Source organism: Petaurus breviceps, unplaced genomic scaffold (genome assembly GCF_028583685.1).
Source record: "Petaurus breviceps papuanus isolate PSGF00001 unplaced genomic scaffold, PetGlider_PUasm1.0 90804, whole genome shotgun sequence".
In the NCBI taxonomy this organism is placed as follows: Eukaryota; Metazoa; Chordata; class Mammalia; order Diprotodontia; family Petauridae; genus Petaurus; species Petaurus breviceps.
Genome location: NW_027187348.1, coordinates 21,302,930 through 21,320,261, shown reverse-complemented (window position 1 = coordinate 21,320,261; position 17,332 = coordinate 21,302,930). Strand labels below are relative to the sequence as shown.

The window sequence follows — 17,332 nt, the reverse complement described above, 5'->3', positions numbered from 1 at the left end:
TGGAGTCAGTGATTGTTACTTCAGCTTCATAGGGTTCTTCCAGCCTGTGAGCTTTGCCTAATACCTGAAACAATCACTTAGCTTAAGCACTCCAAGTTCCATTGAGTTATTGAGAAGGTTAATTTAAATAGACATTAATTATGTGGTATATTTTAATATTTTAATAGATGTGTTCATATGAGATGTTGGCCTTTCTAATTCCTTGAAGTGAATTAAAGACATAGAGACTGTGCCCTGAAAGGTATAATGTTCTTTGCTGTAAATGTTAAGATTCTTAAAGAATGAATGAAAAGACATTTGTAAACCACTTATGTGCCAAGCACGGTGCTAAGTACTATGAAAAAATAGGAAGAGAATAGTAAATAAGAATAGAAAATAAAAAATTAAAAGGTGAGATCACCCCTGCTCTCAAGGAATACATATTTAAAGAAGTAACCATATCTCTCTCTCCCCTTTGAACTGTTGACACATTCATTTGGTTATTAATCATGTACCTCCTCTCTCTGAGATTCTCCCTGTTGTCTTAAGTTAGTATTTAAATCTGGTACTATTATTTGAATTTTCCTATGTTTATGTTTCATCTGTTTATGTTTCATTTTCCTAAATAGACTACAAGTTACTTGAGGGCAGGTACTCAGTCTTGCAAAGTTGATAATTTAAAGAGTATTTTAAAAGCTACACAGCCTCAAAACTAACAAAATTTTGACCACTATAACTGTATAACCAGAACTATTTTTAATTAAATATACTTAAAATAAAATATACTTAATTAGCATTTCACAACATGCTCTCTTTAGTTGAACAAACATCTAAATACCTACTATGTGAAATACATAGTACCCAGCACTGGTGATACAGATTCAAAAATTAAACAGCCCCTGTGTTCAAGGAACTTAATAGAGGAGGGGATATAACATATGTACAAGTAAATAAAAACAAGTTGTACACAAAATAGTACAAATTGATTTCAAGAGAGAGAGAGAGAATGTTAATAATTTGTGGGATGAGGAAAGACTAACTGTTGAAGTTGGTGCCTGAGGTGTAACTTTGAAAGAAGCTAGGAATTCTATAAGGCAGAATTGAGGAATGAGTGCATTCTAGGCATAGGGAGAAGGAATTTTCCATTAATTCTAGTAGCATGTTGACCTGTCCTGCAAAATTGATCATTGTCCCGGATAAGAGACCATTTGTACAAAGTCATAAAAGCAGCTGTTAGATTGTCACGTACACATAACTAGCTGACCAGTTTGGAATGTGCAAATGGGAGCAATATGAAATAAGGCTAGAAAGGTATGTAGGAACCAGATTGTAGAGGGCTTTAAATGCTAGGTTAAGGATTTTGTATTTTACTCTAGAGGAAATACATGACCATTAAAGATTTTTGAGTGTGTGTATATGGGGAAGTGGTGACCTGTATTTTACAGAGGTCTATGTTTTACAGTGATCAGTTTGGCATCTGTAGGGAGGAAGACTGCAAAAGGGAGAGACTGGAGACCAATTAGGGGGCTGTTGCATTCATCCAGACAAGAGGAGATGAATGTCTGAAGCATAGGCTAGAGGCTCTGTCATTGGAGATGGGGGATGGATACAAGGGATAATGTGAAGGTAGAGTCATTAAGACTTGGCAACTGATTGAAGAAGGAGATTGAAAGAGACAGAAGAGTTCAAGAAGACTGCCAAGTGTTGAACTGAGGGGACTGGAAAGATGGTGGTGCCATCAACAGAAATGAGAAAGTTTGGAGCAGAAATTTTTTTTAATATGAGTTCCATTTTACATTTTTTTAAATTTGAGTTTGGGATATCCTAGTGGAAGTATCTAACTGACAATTAATAGCAAGGAACTGAAGTTAGGAGAGTGATTAAAGCTAGTTCTATATAAATTTGCTTGGAGGTGATAATTGAACATTGATCAATAAATATATGTTAAGCACTTATTGTGTGCCAGACACTGTCAATACGTACAAAAAACACTGTCAACATGTACAAAAAAAGGCAAAAGACTCGAGGAGCTTACAATTAAATAGGGGACACAACATGTAAACAAATATATACAAAGAAAGTTAAACGTAGGATAGATAGGAAATCATTAACAGTGGGAAGGCACAAGAAGCAAGAGGGGTTGGGGAAGGTGGGATTTTGGTTGGGACTTAAAGGAAACCAGGGAGGTCAGAGTGGAGGAGGGAGAATATTTCAGGCATGGGGGATAGTCAGAGAGAATGTCTGGGGCCAAGAGATGGAATGTTTTGTTTGTGAAACAATCAAGAGGTCAGTAACACTGGATCAAAGCATACATGCCAGGGATTAAGATGGAAGAAGATTGGAAAGGTAGTAGAGGGCTAGGTTATGATGGATTTTGAATGCTGAACCGAGCATTTTGTATTTGTTCCTAGAGGCAATAGGGAACCACTAGGGTTTATTGAATAGGGGAGCAACACAATCAGATCTGCTTTATAGGAAAATCTCTCTAGTAGCTGAATGAAGAGCAGATTGGAGTGGGGGAGAGACTTGAGGCAGGCAGACCCACCAGCAGCTTTTGCAGTAATCATGGCATGAGGTGATAAGTGCTTACATGATTGTGAAAACTGATGAGAGAGTGTACCAAGGGAGAGAATGTAAAAGAAAGTCCAGGGCATCGCTTTGTGGAATTTTCTCAGTTAGTGGGTAGAGGGATGATGATCTGTCAAAGGAAACTGAGAAGCAGTGGTTAGAACTGTCCTGATCCCCATGTGCCGGTACAAGGATGGGCTGTACAACCCCTCAACAAAGTGTTTGTAACTTTTGTGAGCTGAAAGTAAGTGGTCTCAACATGTGAAGTATTCAGAGTCATTTCCCTTTTGTTGTTTGTTCAGGGTCATAGAATCCAAGGGAAGAGAGAATTGTTTAGCAAGAAGGGATGGTTGAGAATGGCAGAAGCTGCAGAGAAGGAAAGAAGGATAAGGACTCAGAACAGGCCATTGGATTTAATAGTTAAATGATCATTGATAACCTTGGAGAGAAATGTTTCAGTTCAATGGTAGGGTCAGAAGTCAGGTTACGAGAGTTTAAAGTGATTAGAAAGTGAAGAAATGTAGGCAAGAGAGATAGACTGCCCTTTCTGGGATGTTATCCATGAAAGGGAAAAGAAACGCAGAATGAAAGCTTGAGGGGGTGGCGGGGTAAAAAGATGGTCTTTTAAAGAAGGGAATGAGAAGAGAGGAAGGTGAACACTGTAGATAATGTGGAAGGAGTCAGTGAATAAAGAGAGAGTGAAGATTGGAGAGAGGTAACCATTGAGGGGACCAGTTCCTAGAAGAGATGGAGGGGAATAAGATCGAGAGCACGGGTAGAAGGGTCAGCTGCTAAGGAGAAGGGCCACCTTTTTGTCACAGAATAGGGACATAATGAAGAAGAGGGATTTTCAGCCAATGAAAAGATCTTATATTTAAAGCTGGAAGGTACTTTTGAAGTCATCAAATCCAACCTCCTCATTTTATAGAATAAAAAAGCTTAATTTATGGAAGAAGAAACTGAGGGCCAGAGAGGTTAGGTGATTTGCCCAGGTAGTCTTATTGTTGTTGTGGCTGTTGATTCGTTTCAGCCATTTTTTGACTTTTTGTGAAGCCATTTGGGGTTTTCTTGGCAAAGATACTGGAGTGGTTGCCGTTTCCTTCTCTAGCTTATTTTACACATGAGGAAGAGTCCACTGCAGGATTTGAACCTCATGTCTTCCTGACTCCAGGTCTGCTTCTCTATCCACTCTACTACCTAGCTGCCCCTACACCACACTATCTCTAAGTAAACAATAGAACTTTCCAAAATAAAATTGGAGGTGGATGAACTAGAAGGCTAGGATGTAGGAAGGGACATTGACATGCAAATTGAATTCCCCAAGTATGAAGACAGGAACAGTTTATCCTGTATGTATCTCATTTGTATGTAGTTATTTCCATGCTATCTACCATATTATATTGTGCACTCATTGAGGATGGAGCTTGTTTTTGCTTTGCTTTGTATCCCTAATGCTTGAGACAGTGCTAATAGGCACTTTTTAAATGCTTATTGATATGACTTGACTTGAGATAGAGGATAACTTTGAACTCCATGGAGAAGGAAGGGGAGAATATTGTCAGGGTTAGTAGATGACAGTTGCCTAAGAGTTGGGTGATAAAAATGGACGGAGTGAACCTCTGCAGAAGAGAAATTGCTGAATGAAGATGACAAAAGGACAGCCTAGAAGCGGGAGACGGGAGTAAAAATTATACTTATTTCCCCTCCTGACCTTGAGTTTCATGGGGCATGAGAAAAGAAGCACCTGGTTTGGGAATGAGTTGCTAGGCATAAAATTTTCAATACATGAAGAATATTGAAAAGACTGTGTAATGACAGGGTAAAGGAAAATTTGTTAACAATAGTTTGAGTATTCCAGAGGGCTCAATGGAACACCAGTGCAGAGGACACTTGCAGTGGTTATTGCAGATAATGAACTGCAATAGATCTTTTTACAGAAGCAGCATGGTGTTCTAGAAAGAGCATTGAACTTAAATTCAGGAGAGGCCTGGGTTTGAATCCTGCTACTGGCAGTCATTAAATGTGTAACCCCAGGAAAATCACTCAACCATTTGAAACTTCAGGGTTCTCATCTATAACAATTGGAAACATTCTATAAAATGGGGATAATGTTGTTCGTGATTTCTGGGTTGTTGTGAGAATTGATGAGATAATTTATGTAAAATGCTTTGCAGACTATAAAGGGCTCTATAAATGTCAGCTATTATGAAACTTCCTTCCCATATCTGTTTTGTAATATATATTTATATTTCATACCATGCCTTGCCTATTATGAGCACTGAAGGAATACTTGGCTTGATTCAAAATGGTCCTAGACACTAGGTCCTTAGCCCATAGCACCTAGTAGAGTGACATGAAAAGAGTCTAAAGGTCTGCTAAGTTGCATAGTGGTCTTTCACAGAGACAGAAATCCCTGCCCTTAGGTTATGATGGAATCTGGAAGGATCCTAGAAATATAATGAAAATGTTACCTGGAATATTATTCTATTAGTTCCTTAGCAGGGATTTGCTTATTAGATTAACTATTGTCATCATGCATCATGTACCAATTGGTGGGCAGAGTTTTAGTGAGAGTCTCAGGAACTACCAGTAGTAGTGGGGTGGGGTGAATCTGCACTTTTATTGCTGCAGTGAGAAACATTATGTAGGCAGTACAAGTACCCTGAGTCCCTGTGGTGGTATATTCTTGCCCATGGGGAAACTTGCTGGGCCTACTTGAAAATTTGGCTTAGCACCAGCCCTGAAGGAGCCATGTCAAGATGACCTAGAAGGAAGACTGAAGATTCTGTGATATATTCTCCACATGCCCTTCTAGTGGGAGACAACTTGTACCTTCATCAGTATGTGCTTCTGCCCTCTTGCAGTATGAGTGTCTGGTATAATTCCAGCCTCATCCTTCTTTTCTGTTACATTGGCTCCATGCCTGACAGCCTCTAAAGCTGTCATTACTGCCAGAAAATCTATTAGAACCGACAGCATTAAGATCTGTGTCCCTGAAGAATGCTTTATTTTGGAAAGTTCTGTTGCTTCCTGAGAGGTGGTGTGGTGTTAGAGGAAAGAATGTTCATCTTAAGTGAGGACAGCCTGGATTCCGATGTCATTTCTTCATTTAAGTAGCTATGTGACCTGGAGCAAGGCAGTTTTTCTCTAAGCCTCAGTTTCTTCAGGTATAAAATAGGGATAAATAATTGCAGTACCTATCTCATAGGGTTGTCAAAAAGATCTAATGACATAATGTGCGCAAAGCACTTTGTAGACTTCAAGACCTCTATGAATGTCAGCTGGGATGGCTGTTATTGGGACTTGAAGATGTATTTCTGAGAAGGCTGCAGGGAAAGAGCTCAAGGTAACACCTACAAAGACTTGTGGAGAAGTTTTAATTTATGTCTGCATTTTATAAGAAAGGGCAGCATTAGCAATAATTATGCTTTGCTCTCATAAGTTAAAAAAATAACTAGAGGGTTTGTTCATTCACAATTCAAGAATTTATTAAGTGCCTAGTGTGTGTGCCAGGCACTGTATCAGGGGTCATCCTCTAGTCCATACCTTCAAGAAATTTACATTCTGTTGGATGGGAACAACATGTACAACAGAAAAAAGAACAGATCTCGATTATCTGCCAGATAAATATGGGGTGATTACAGTGAGGGAAAGGAATTAACAATTGGAGGAATTATGTGGGCTAGGCATGCTGTAGGAGGTTAAATTTGTACTGAGCCTTGAATGAAACTAGAGATTTTCCGAGGCAGAGGTGAGGAGGAAGGGCATTCCAGATCCATGGGGGCACAGCATATGTGGAAGTAGACCAGTTTGGACTAGAACATAAGTGTACATAAAGGAGAGTGATGTGTGAGGTAGACTGGAGCTATATTGTGAAGAGCTTTAAATACTTTTCAAAGTAGGGCTTGTATTTTACCCAAGAGGCAATAGGGAGTCATTGAAACTTCTTGAGCTGGAGAGTAACATAGTCAAATCTGTTGACTTCTATTGGTCTTCTAGAACAGAGATTCTCAAACTCTTTCATCTCAGGAGCCCTTTATACTCTTAAAAATTACGGACGACTCCAAAGAACTTTTATTTATCCAAGTTATATCTATTGATATTTGTCATATTACAATTTAAAACTGATACACTTTTAAAATATCTGTTCATTTAAAACAAAAAATCCATTACATTTTAAGACAACATATTTTTTAATATTTTTATGAAAAATAACTATAGTTTTCAAAACCAAAAACTTAGATAGAATAGTGATATGGTTTTATATATTTTTGCAGATCTCTTTAGTGTCAGGTTTAATAGAAGGCAGCTAGCTGGATTTTCATATCTGTTTCTGTATTCAGTCTACTGAGATATGTTGTTTTGGTTGAAGTATATGTAGAAAATCTGGCTTCACACAGGTAGGTAAGTGGGAAAAAAGAAATAGAAGGATTTTATTAGGCAAATACCTCCTTAGTGTTATGATGAAAATAGTTTTGACCTCGTGGGTTCCTGAAAGGTCTCAGGGACCCTTAGGGTTCCATAGAGCACATTTTGAAAACAGTTGTTTTAAGCCACTTCAGGGAGTTCAGGAAACACTTTTCTTAGTCTTTCCTAGTCTTTTATCCAAGGGCAGAAGCATGGTGACATAGATATGTAGGTACTGATAAACTCTCTTTTCCAGATGGTTGTTTCTCAGCCCTACTTATCAAAAATAGTTTTAAAAAATATGTTGCAATTAGGCTTGCACAAGATTATTATATTTTCAAGTGTAGCCTGAGGAAAAGATTACTAAACAATTATAACAGTTTATTTTTCTTTTGAAGCTATTTTCAAATGCTTTTTATTACATTCTTCTGAGGGGAAAACAAGAAAAATTAGGGGCACCTTTGATTTAAATACATAATGCAGAGAACTATTCATTATTCCAGGAAACATTTCATTGCCAACTATTAATAATTCAGAATATACCTACTGTTTGTGCGACTCACTGTGGGGATTAGTAGTATATATAAACTCTAAAGAATTGCTGTGTTATGTTTTCTCTGTGATAATATTGATAATTACTTTAACTTGTAATTTTGTCAGAAAGAGATTTCATCGCTTACATGCTTCAGTAGATAGATGGTTTGCATGAATTCCTGGGGACCCCCAAAATTCATTGGGAGCCAAAACACACAATCCAGTAGCTGGTCAGAGTAACAATAGATTACATTTACATAGTATGTTAAGGTTTACAAAGCCCTAAGTTTCTGCTTCATTCTTCATCATGGCATGGAGATGAAACAATTGAAGAAGAACCTTAGTGGAAAGGTGTTGATTAATATCTTTATAAAAAATATAGGTGAGAACTTTAAAAGTTTTAATGAAGTAAAGAAATATTGGGAAAAGCAGTGTGTTAGTACAGATGTGTGAAACTCCAGACCAGCAAAACTCGGAAGTGGGGTCTGAACCAGATTAAAATGTAACAGGGAAATGTTCAACAAAATAAAGAAAATACAGTACAACACAGATAGTGTAATTTGTGGTTTTCTAAGTCTATATGCTACCTCAGCGATCCCTTTCTATATGAATTTGACACCACTGCTTTAGGCAATTAACATCAGATGTTAGATTATATTCTTGTTGGTGGGTGCTAAAATGGATCTTTCTTCCAGTCTTGAAAAACTTCTATTAGTCTACAAAGATGTTTTAAACCAGTGAAACAGTGATGATGCACTAAATAAAGTCAGTGTACTTCAGGTGATTAAAATTCACATTTTGTCCATGACTCTAAGTCTAAACCATGACATTTGCTTTGAAAGCTATCTACAAACTGGTCAGAATAGAAATTGTTAAAGTCAGATTCATACCAATAATCAGTTTTTTTTTTGGAAAAAATAATTTATCCATTAAGGTTTTTTTCATATTACTTGATTATTTTCTTCATCGATGGCATTTTTCCTTTTCTAAGTTAGTCTGGCATTTGACAGGAATCTTAATGAATTTATTTCTGTTCTTGAGCCTGTGTCAATAGCTTTGATTAATTTTGTTAATTTCCCTAAGTGTTTTGGGACTTCTTGACAGGGACCTAAATGTGACTTGAAAGTATTGAGTCAATAGTCTTTTATAGCCAGTCAAGTCCAAGTCCTAATTGTTAATAGGAGAGAGAATGACTAAGTGAACTGAACGGAGCAATTCTTGAGTATTTGAGGACAGTTTTAGCTCAATTTTGCTCATTCTGAACACTTGAAATTATGTTGTACTTCCATTTTTGCTAAGACAGGAGGAACTTTGTGATGAATCACATGAATTCATATGATAGAAAGGCAGTTGGCCAGGAAAAATGATTTTTTATCAAAGATCAAGTCAGCATCCTGTTGAAAGAAATGTTCTCCACTTGATAATTAGAGGCACAGCATACATTTCTTTTAGTGTTTGAGCATCAGTTGCTCATTGACCTGGGTCCTTATGAGATAGGTAGTGTCTATTCTTTTGCCTTCTGCTGAGTCCTCAGTAGTTAATGGATACAAGCATGTAGAGCTGAGCAAAGTAACTGACAAGGGGATGATAATGGCTATGTGGCGACCAAGTAGCATCATGGAAATGAGAAATAGTTCAGGACAGCACTGAAAAGCATCAGAACTCTAATCATTGCCATGACCAATCTTGACTCTAGACGCTGAAACAGAATTCCTCCTTTTAGCCAAGGAGGTGGGTTACTGGTGCAGAACGGGACATTCTGTGTCAGTGATGGCCAATTTGTTGGTTTGTTTCATTAAACCATACTTTTTGTCACAAGCAGTGGAACAGAGGATCACTGGGAAGTGACGGGAGGTTTTTTTAAAAGCATAAATATACATATTTTATATTAAAAATGTTACATTAGTGAAGGTAGATATTGGTAGCTAATGTTGATTTTTAAAATAATGTTTCATATGACTGTGATCTAAAAAAAAGAAAACAAAACAAGGGCAGAGAGGTTGAAGCTCATCAATCAATTCAGTAAAGAGGGTAATCTTTAAGGCAAAAGAGAGAACATTTGTTCTTTCCTTAGGTCAAAATGGAACTGGGGGCGTTTGGCACAAGCCTCATCGAGACAGGTGAAGGCAGTTGTTAAGAACGGAAATTCAAGTAAATCCTGTAGGATTAGTTTTCACAACAGGAGATCTGTTTAACAGTAAGATTCTGGTATTTCCAGATTACCTCTTGCCTGCTTTGGGGTAAAAGTGAAATGTTACATACAGTTTTTTAACATCCTCTGTATAAAATTTTAGCTTAATTTTTTTGTGAGAATAGTTTATAAATGAATGGAAAACTGATAGAAATATATAGCACTCCTACTAGTCAGTGTGAATGTGTGCAAGGCCTATTCTTTCATATTAGAAATGAAGAAAAATACCTGCCATCTAGAGCTCACAAAAGTGTCTGCCTCTCTCTTCTATTTAGAAAGATTTTTAGGATAAACCAGCAAGGTTCTGGCAGATTTTGAGAAAAAAAAATTTAACTGACATAAAGCACCTTATGGGCTATTGCCTAAATTTGGGGATGGAATATGAAATATGTTAGACTACTTAGTATTTTGTGTCTCTGACAAATATCAGTAGCTGTTTATATTTTTCGCTAAATTTAATAATAATAGCAAGCATTTATATGGCATTTTAAGGTTTGCAAAGCACTTTACATGTTTTTTCATATGATCCTCACAATAAAAAAAATCCTCACAAAAAAAAAAACATTCCACACTGTGGAATGGACACTAACGTCTCACTTTATAGCTGAGGAAACTAAACCTGAAGGAGGTTAAGTGACTTACCTAGGGTGACAGAGTTAGTACATGCCTGAGCTCAGGTTTGCACTCAGGTCTTCCTGGCCCCTTCCAGCTTTCTTAATAGCCTCTCAGTGCTGTAAATCAGTCCATGAACATAGTAAACAAGTTCGACCATTCTGTCATGCATGTAAGAAGAGTGAGGAAAGCTGGTAGCTTGGGCGGTAACTGGCACCATTGTTTCAGCTTCTCAAAAGACCTTTTTAATATTTCTAATCCAGTAACAAAATGAAATATCTTGACTCTAAAAGATGATTCCCAATATAAATGTAGTTTCTGACATATGGTATTTAAAATGAACTATTATAAATGCAAGATGTACTGACTTAATATCCCTGATAGCAAGTACTCTATGATGTTTTGTCTCCAGAAAGGGCCTGTATCTGTAGGCAGCTAAGCGGTGAAGAGGATGGAGTACTGAACAGCATCAGAAAAGACTAAGTTTTTTTTTTTTTAAAGCAATTGTGGTTAAGTAACTTGCTCGAGGTTACGCGGCCAGTTATTTCTGGGTGTGGTGCTAATTATCTGAGCCCAGATTTGATCTCCAGGTCATCCCGACACTGGAGCGGGTGCTCTTACTCGCTGAGCCACCTGGCCTAACCCACACCAGAAAAGACTAAGTTTGATCCTGCTTCATGAACTTTCTAGTTCAATGACCCTAGACCAATCACTTAACCTCCCAGCCTCAGTTTTCTGATCTGTAAAATGGGGATAATAATAGCACTAACTCAAATGAGATAATATATGTAAAGTGTTTTGCAGACTTTAAAGCACTATCTGAATGATAGGGTTGTTATTATTGTTGTGTTATGTGATATAAACCATGCAACCAGTTCTTACAAATACTTCTTTGTCAGGAGTATAGTATGACTTGGGCAGCTTTCTCTTGTCCATTACGTTGTGGTTTTTGCTTTGTTTATTTGTTGGAAGGCCATATGATGTTTATTCTTTACTAGGAACAGAATGGATAGCTCTCCTAATTCTTCTTTATAATATCAGCTTTAGGATCTTACAAAATATATTCATGCAAATCAAGATAACAGCCTCATGATGTCTTTGGCCCTCTTTGAGAACGAAGGATAAAAAACAACAACTTTCAGAAATGAGAGGCAACCAGAAGTCTGATTATAAAAAAAAATTTATATTGTCTCTAGTGTGTTTTATTATAGATGAATCCCTAGAAAGTTTGTATTTTTCCTAAGAATTAGTGAAAAGATTGGAGATTAATTAGTTATAAACCTTACATTGGAAAGTATCGCTTGTCAAAATAATACTGAATTATGGTTACAGCACTTTCTTTTTTGAAACTATTTTTAATTTCTTCAGTGTTTTCTTGCATTGTAGGAACATGATTCAAATTGGTTAATAAAACATCTCTTCTCCCATAGATGCTCTTTATTGGATATGACATAAAACTCCTCAGTTGGCTGTAAGCCTAATAAAGCAGAATCAGTTTTAGTATAAAAACTGTCATTTCTAAATATGTGTATTTTTTCCTTTACAGATCAACTAGAATAATTTTGAAAATTATCGACTTTCTGATGTTCATAGCAAACCATGGCGACTGACGATAAAGTTGCCATTTTGACTGATGATGAAGAGGAACAGAAGAGAAAGTATGTGCTTGCTGATCCTTTTAATGGTATTTCCAGGGAACCAGACCAGCAACCTGCAAATGAAACCCCCTCCTCAACAGAGACTTCCACTATCCCAGAAGAAGAAATAGACTGGATTGAGAAACACTGTGTTAAAATAAATAATGATCTTCTTATTTCAAAGGTCTTTTATTTTTTCTTTTACTCTGCATATGGCTCTCTTTATCCACTTTTACCTGTATACTATAAACAGCTGGGCATGTCACCCAGTCAGAGTGGACTATTAGTGGGCATTAGATATTTCATCGAATTCTGCAGTGCCCCCTTTTGGGGTGTAGTTGCTGACCGCTTTAGGAAGGGTAAAATTGTCCTCCTCTTTTCACTTTTATGTTGGGTTTCATTCAATCTTGGCATAGGATTTGTTAAACCAGCTACCTTGAGATGTGTACCAAAGATCCCACCCACAGTGCATCCGACCAACGGGAGCCACCTTTTAACTACAGTTCTACCAAATTCTTCAGTCATCCCTCCCCTTACCATAGTCCATGCCACACCACCAAAAACTCTGAAGAAAAGGAATTCACCTGCCGTTTTGATGTTAGAAAAGGAATTAACCAGCCCTGGGCTTGTATCTCCTTCCCCAGCTGATGACACAGCAGTTGTATCTACTGTTCAGTCTCCAACAGCTCCAAGTACTAACAGTTCTATGCTTTTAATCCAGAACATAAGCACCACGATGACTCCAGTTGTAACTGGGAATTCCACCAAAGTGACAGCCACCCCTTCACTCACCACCAAAGTATCACCGTCGGACCAGCGTACTCTTGTTTATGATCAGCAAGAGGTAGAAGCGATATTTCTGGTGATTCTGTTGGTTGTCATCATAGGAGAGTTTTTCAGTGCATCTTCTGTCACCATTGTGGACACAGTCACACTGCAGTATCTGGGAAAACACCGGGATCGATATGGCTTACAACGCATGTGGGGTTCTCTGGGCTGGGGATTGGCCATGCTCTCAGTGGGCATAGGTATTGATTACACTCACATAGACGTTCTCATCGATGGTCAAGGGTGTAAGCCCCCTGAATACAAGAACTATCAGATAGTCTTCATTGTTTTTGGGGTCCTGATGACCATGGCTTTAATAGTAGCTACTCAGTTTCGCTTCCGTTACAGCCATTTCAAAAGTAATAACAACAAAGGGAAAGAGGTGGAAATCCCTCAGGTGGAGAGAAACAATTCCACAGAATCCTCTGAAGACACACCAACCAGCTCAAGTCAGTCACAAGCATTCAGTTTTTGGGACCTGATTAAGCTGCTTTGCAGTGTACAATATGGCTCTGTGTTGTTTGTGGCATGGTTTATGGGTTTTGGCTATGGATTTGTATTCACCTTCCTCTACTGGCATCTGGAAGATCTCAATGGCACAACAACTCTGTTCGGTGTCTGCTCTGTCCTGAGTCATGTTTCTGAATTGACCGCCTATTTCTTTAGTCACAAGCTTATTGAGCTCATTGGTCACATCAGGTAAGAAAAACAATATTTTTCATTATTATCACCTGGTTGAATTAAGTTCCTATTTTATGTTATATTGGGTATAAATTCATGGTCATATTACTTGTGCTATGGGGAAAAATTAGAGTATCTCTTACTCAACTTTGTTATTCTTGGTTGTTGTTTTTATTGTTATTTAAAGAAAAAAAACAGTTGTCCATTTAGACTGGGATTCTTTACCTGAGGTCCATGGACATCTTCCTATTTCCATGGTTAGATTTCAGGGAGAGTTCCATGAACTTTGATGAGAAAAAAAATTGCATCTGTATTTTCAATAACCTTTGGTTTCCTTTGAAATCCTATGTATTTTTTTTTTATGCTTTTAAAAGCATTATTCTGAAAAGGACTCCACAGGCTTCAATAGACTGATGAAGGAGTCTCTGATTTAAAAAAAAAAAAAGGTTAAGAACCTCTTATCTAGACTCTAGAGAAAACTTCCCCAAAAGACCACAGATTCCTTGTCGTTTGTTACCTGCAAGAATTGATTTGTCTTATGTAAAATGCTTTAGTTACTATGTCCAATATATTATAATGCAGACGTGGAGGCTACCTCCTAACAGGATTATATGAGTATGGTCAAGTGAGTCAGATTTCTCATATTTCACTTCTGCCTACTATACAACTTGGAAGTAGTCTATAATAATGGCAGTTACATTCAGCAAGGATTTTGTACTATCGCAATCCTCTTTCATAGTACTTATAATAAGGGGAGTCTTGCAGAATCCTTTTCTTTTCCCTTTCAAAAAAATGAGTCTATGAATTGAGGACTTGGAAAATGTAACTTTAGCTGACAGGAAAATAGAGAAAATCTATTTCCCCTTCACCATTAACTCCCTGCCCACTCAACTATGTTTCTCTTTCAAGATCCTTAAATGATACAGTATTTACTAGGCTGCCAAAGTACCTTGCCTTCTTGAGCCTCTGATGTTTGCATGAAGCTGAATTAAATTTACCACCCTTTAAAAATCCCTGTCCTGTTGTGTTTCCTGAAAAATGGAGCCTATATATTTTTAAGACTCTATACTGCAAAGAGAAGACTATCAGTATCTGAAATGAGGAAATATAATACTTCAAAGAAAATCAACATAACAGATATATGTAGCCTTCTTGTACATATAGTATGTGAATGTGTGTGTGTGTGTGTGTGTGTGTGTGTGTGTGTGTGTAGGGTGTGTGTGTAGTTTGTCTGTATCACTTTAGATGTCAAGTTCTTTAGACTGGCAGCTCCCTGAGGGCAAGGACTGGGATTTTTTTTTAACCATTTTTTTATGTCCACAGCATATCACACAGTAGCAGGCACATAGCAGACATTTAATAAATGCTTGTTGACTTAGAAAAGGGAAATTTAAAAATGGAAATAAAATAGCTTTAGCTCTTTTCCTTTCTCTTAAAAGGGAGAGTATTACGTTTTTTAAATGTGAGCTCAGTGATTTTAGGGAGAAATTATTTTTAATTCTTTTTTCTTGCTGAGTCTGTGTTCACCTCCTCAGCCCTTCCTGTGGTACCCACATTCTCCTGCCCTTCCAATTTTTATTCCTTTACTTTTACTAAAAGTGGGCCAAGACCAGATTACTTGTCTTTTTCATTACTTTAGTGATTCATTTAGTTGTATGTAGTATGATTAAAGTCATATAGAGCAGAGATATTGAACATGAGTACTACCTGGGCCAGATTAAAATATACTTGGGAAATACTTAAGAAAATAAATAAAAGTACAATAAGACATAGATACCATTACTATCACGCCCCATAAGGATACTTATATGTGCATTAGTAGCCCCCATTCCTATTTAAGTTTGATACTGCTGATATAGAGTACCAGAGTTGGAATTAGGGAGATCTGAGTTTAAATCCTGACTAGGACACTTATTATTAGCTCAATGACCCTGGACAAGTCACAGTAACTTATCTTGACTTTGGTTTCTTCATTTGTAAAATGAGGCAGTTGTACTTGAAGGACTCTAAGACTCCTTGGACAGCTAAGTCATAGGTGGATAGAGTGCTGGACCTGGAGTCTGGAAGACATGAGTTTAAATCTGGCCTCAGATACTTACTAGCTGTGTGACTCTGGGCAAGTCTTTTAACCCTGTTTGTCTTGGTTTCCTCATCTGTAAAATGAGCTGGAGAAGAAAATGGCCAACCACTGCCAAGAAAACTTCAAAAGGGCTCACAAAGAGTCAGACATGATTGAAAACAACAATAAAGACTCAGCAAAAGGATCCTGTGATCCCTTTGCAGTGATTTATGATTTGAAGCTGTCTGGTACTTTCTGCTTCCATTCTACAAGCCATGTTTACCTGATCAGAGCTACACAGATGGCTAGAAAAATGAATCCTTTGGTTCTAATATGGTACGGGAAGGTCCATACATCACTGCTTTCAGTAGGTGCTCAGGGGTAGACTGAGGTATAACTTAGTCCAACAACACTGTTTATGGGGTGCACAGAGCACTGTCTATGTGCATGGGAAGTAATGTCGATAAGTATTTATTAAGTATCTACTGTGTGCCATGCACTGTGCTAAACACTGGAGAAACAAATAAAGGCAAAAAATAGTCCCTGATCTCAAAGAGTAGTCAGTCTAATGTACGAGACAACCTGCAAACAACTACGTGTAAAAAATACACCCATATCTATATGTGTACATGTACACATACATACATACATGTGTACACACAATTAATTGGAGATCTCAGAGTGAAGACATTAAGGGAGATCAGAAACGCTTCTTGCAGCAGGTGAGATTTTTAGCTGACTTGAAGAAAGCCAAGGAAGGCAGGAGGTGAAGATGAAGGAGGAGGACATTTACAGGTATGGTGTACAGCCTGTGAAAATGAATCAAGTGGGGAACTGGAGTATCTTGTGTGAGGAAAGAAGGAGGCCAGTGAAAGAAAAGTTTAAATAATCTGCTTCTCATATGCAAACAAAAAAAAAACCTGGTTCTTGTCATCTTTTGTGGAGTGAGAGAAGCTAGGGTGGAAATTTAATTATAAAATTATCACTGGGCTTATGCTATTTTAAAAAATTTGTATCACTGAAACAACTTAAAGCTGTATTTTGATTTCTTTACTGGTGGTTTGTTAGACTGAAATTATAATACCTTATTCTATCAATCTCAAGAAAAATAAGCAGATCCTTAGAGAAAATATGGACAGATCAGTAGAGAATAAATTCCTAATATATAACTTTAAAATTAAAGTTATTTAAATTTTGGTAAAAGGGAAAATAAACTTTAAAAATGATAATAGTAACAATTTGCTTCATTTCTCCTTCCCACCTTTTTTTCTGTGTGTATACTTAGAACATTTTGACATTGTTACTTTTGGTATATAGTGTTATCAGTGTATGTATTATTTTAAAAATTCTCCTTTCTTTGCCTTGTGTCACAGTGTATAAATCTTTCCATCTTTGTGTGTACATCTGTGTCTTTTATGGCACAATGATATTTCATTCTTTTAATACTATAATTTAGTCATTCTCAATTATTTGACATGTTGGTTGTTTCTATTTTTTTATACTGTAAATAAAGCAGTTATGTATATTTTATATACATAGCTCTTTTTCTTTTAATAAAATCCTTTGCATAGAGTCCTAGCCATGCATATCTGGTTAGAGGTTATAATTTTGTATCTTGCTAGATTTTTCTCCAAAACAGTTTTATTAATTTAACCTCTACCAACAATGAAATAGATTGCCTTTTCCTCCACAGCCCTAATCAACATCAAATTTTGTAGTTTTAAATTTTTTTTTTAATTTGGTGGATGTAAGGTAGTGTTTTGGAGATGCTTTGAAGCCCAATTCTTTGATCATCACAGTTTGAATAATTTTAAAGTAATCTTTAGCAATGTCTTT

At 37.0% G+C, this 17,332-nt stretch overlaps 1 protein-coding gene across 2 annotated transcripts in view; it reads left to right on the top strand.

The window, feature by feature from the left end:
• The window catches only part of MFSD6 (major facilitator superfamily domain containing 6), a 96,308-nt gene that overhangs the window by 13,137 nt on the left and 65,839 nt on the right, over positions 1–17,332 (top strand). For both annotated transcript variants that reach the window (XM_069070201.1, XM_069070202.1), the window contains exon 2: positions 11,838–13,455. In XM_069070201.1, coding sequence (XP_068926302.1) covers positions 11,891–13,455 — 1,565 coding nt within the window. In that variant the 5' untranslated portion in view covers positions 11,838–11,890. The remainder of the gene's footprint in view (positions 1–11,837; positions 13,456–17,332) is intronic.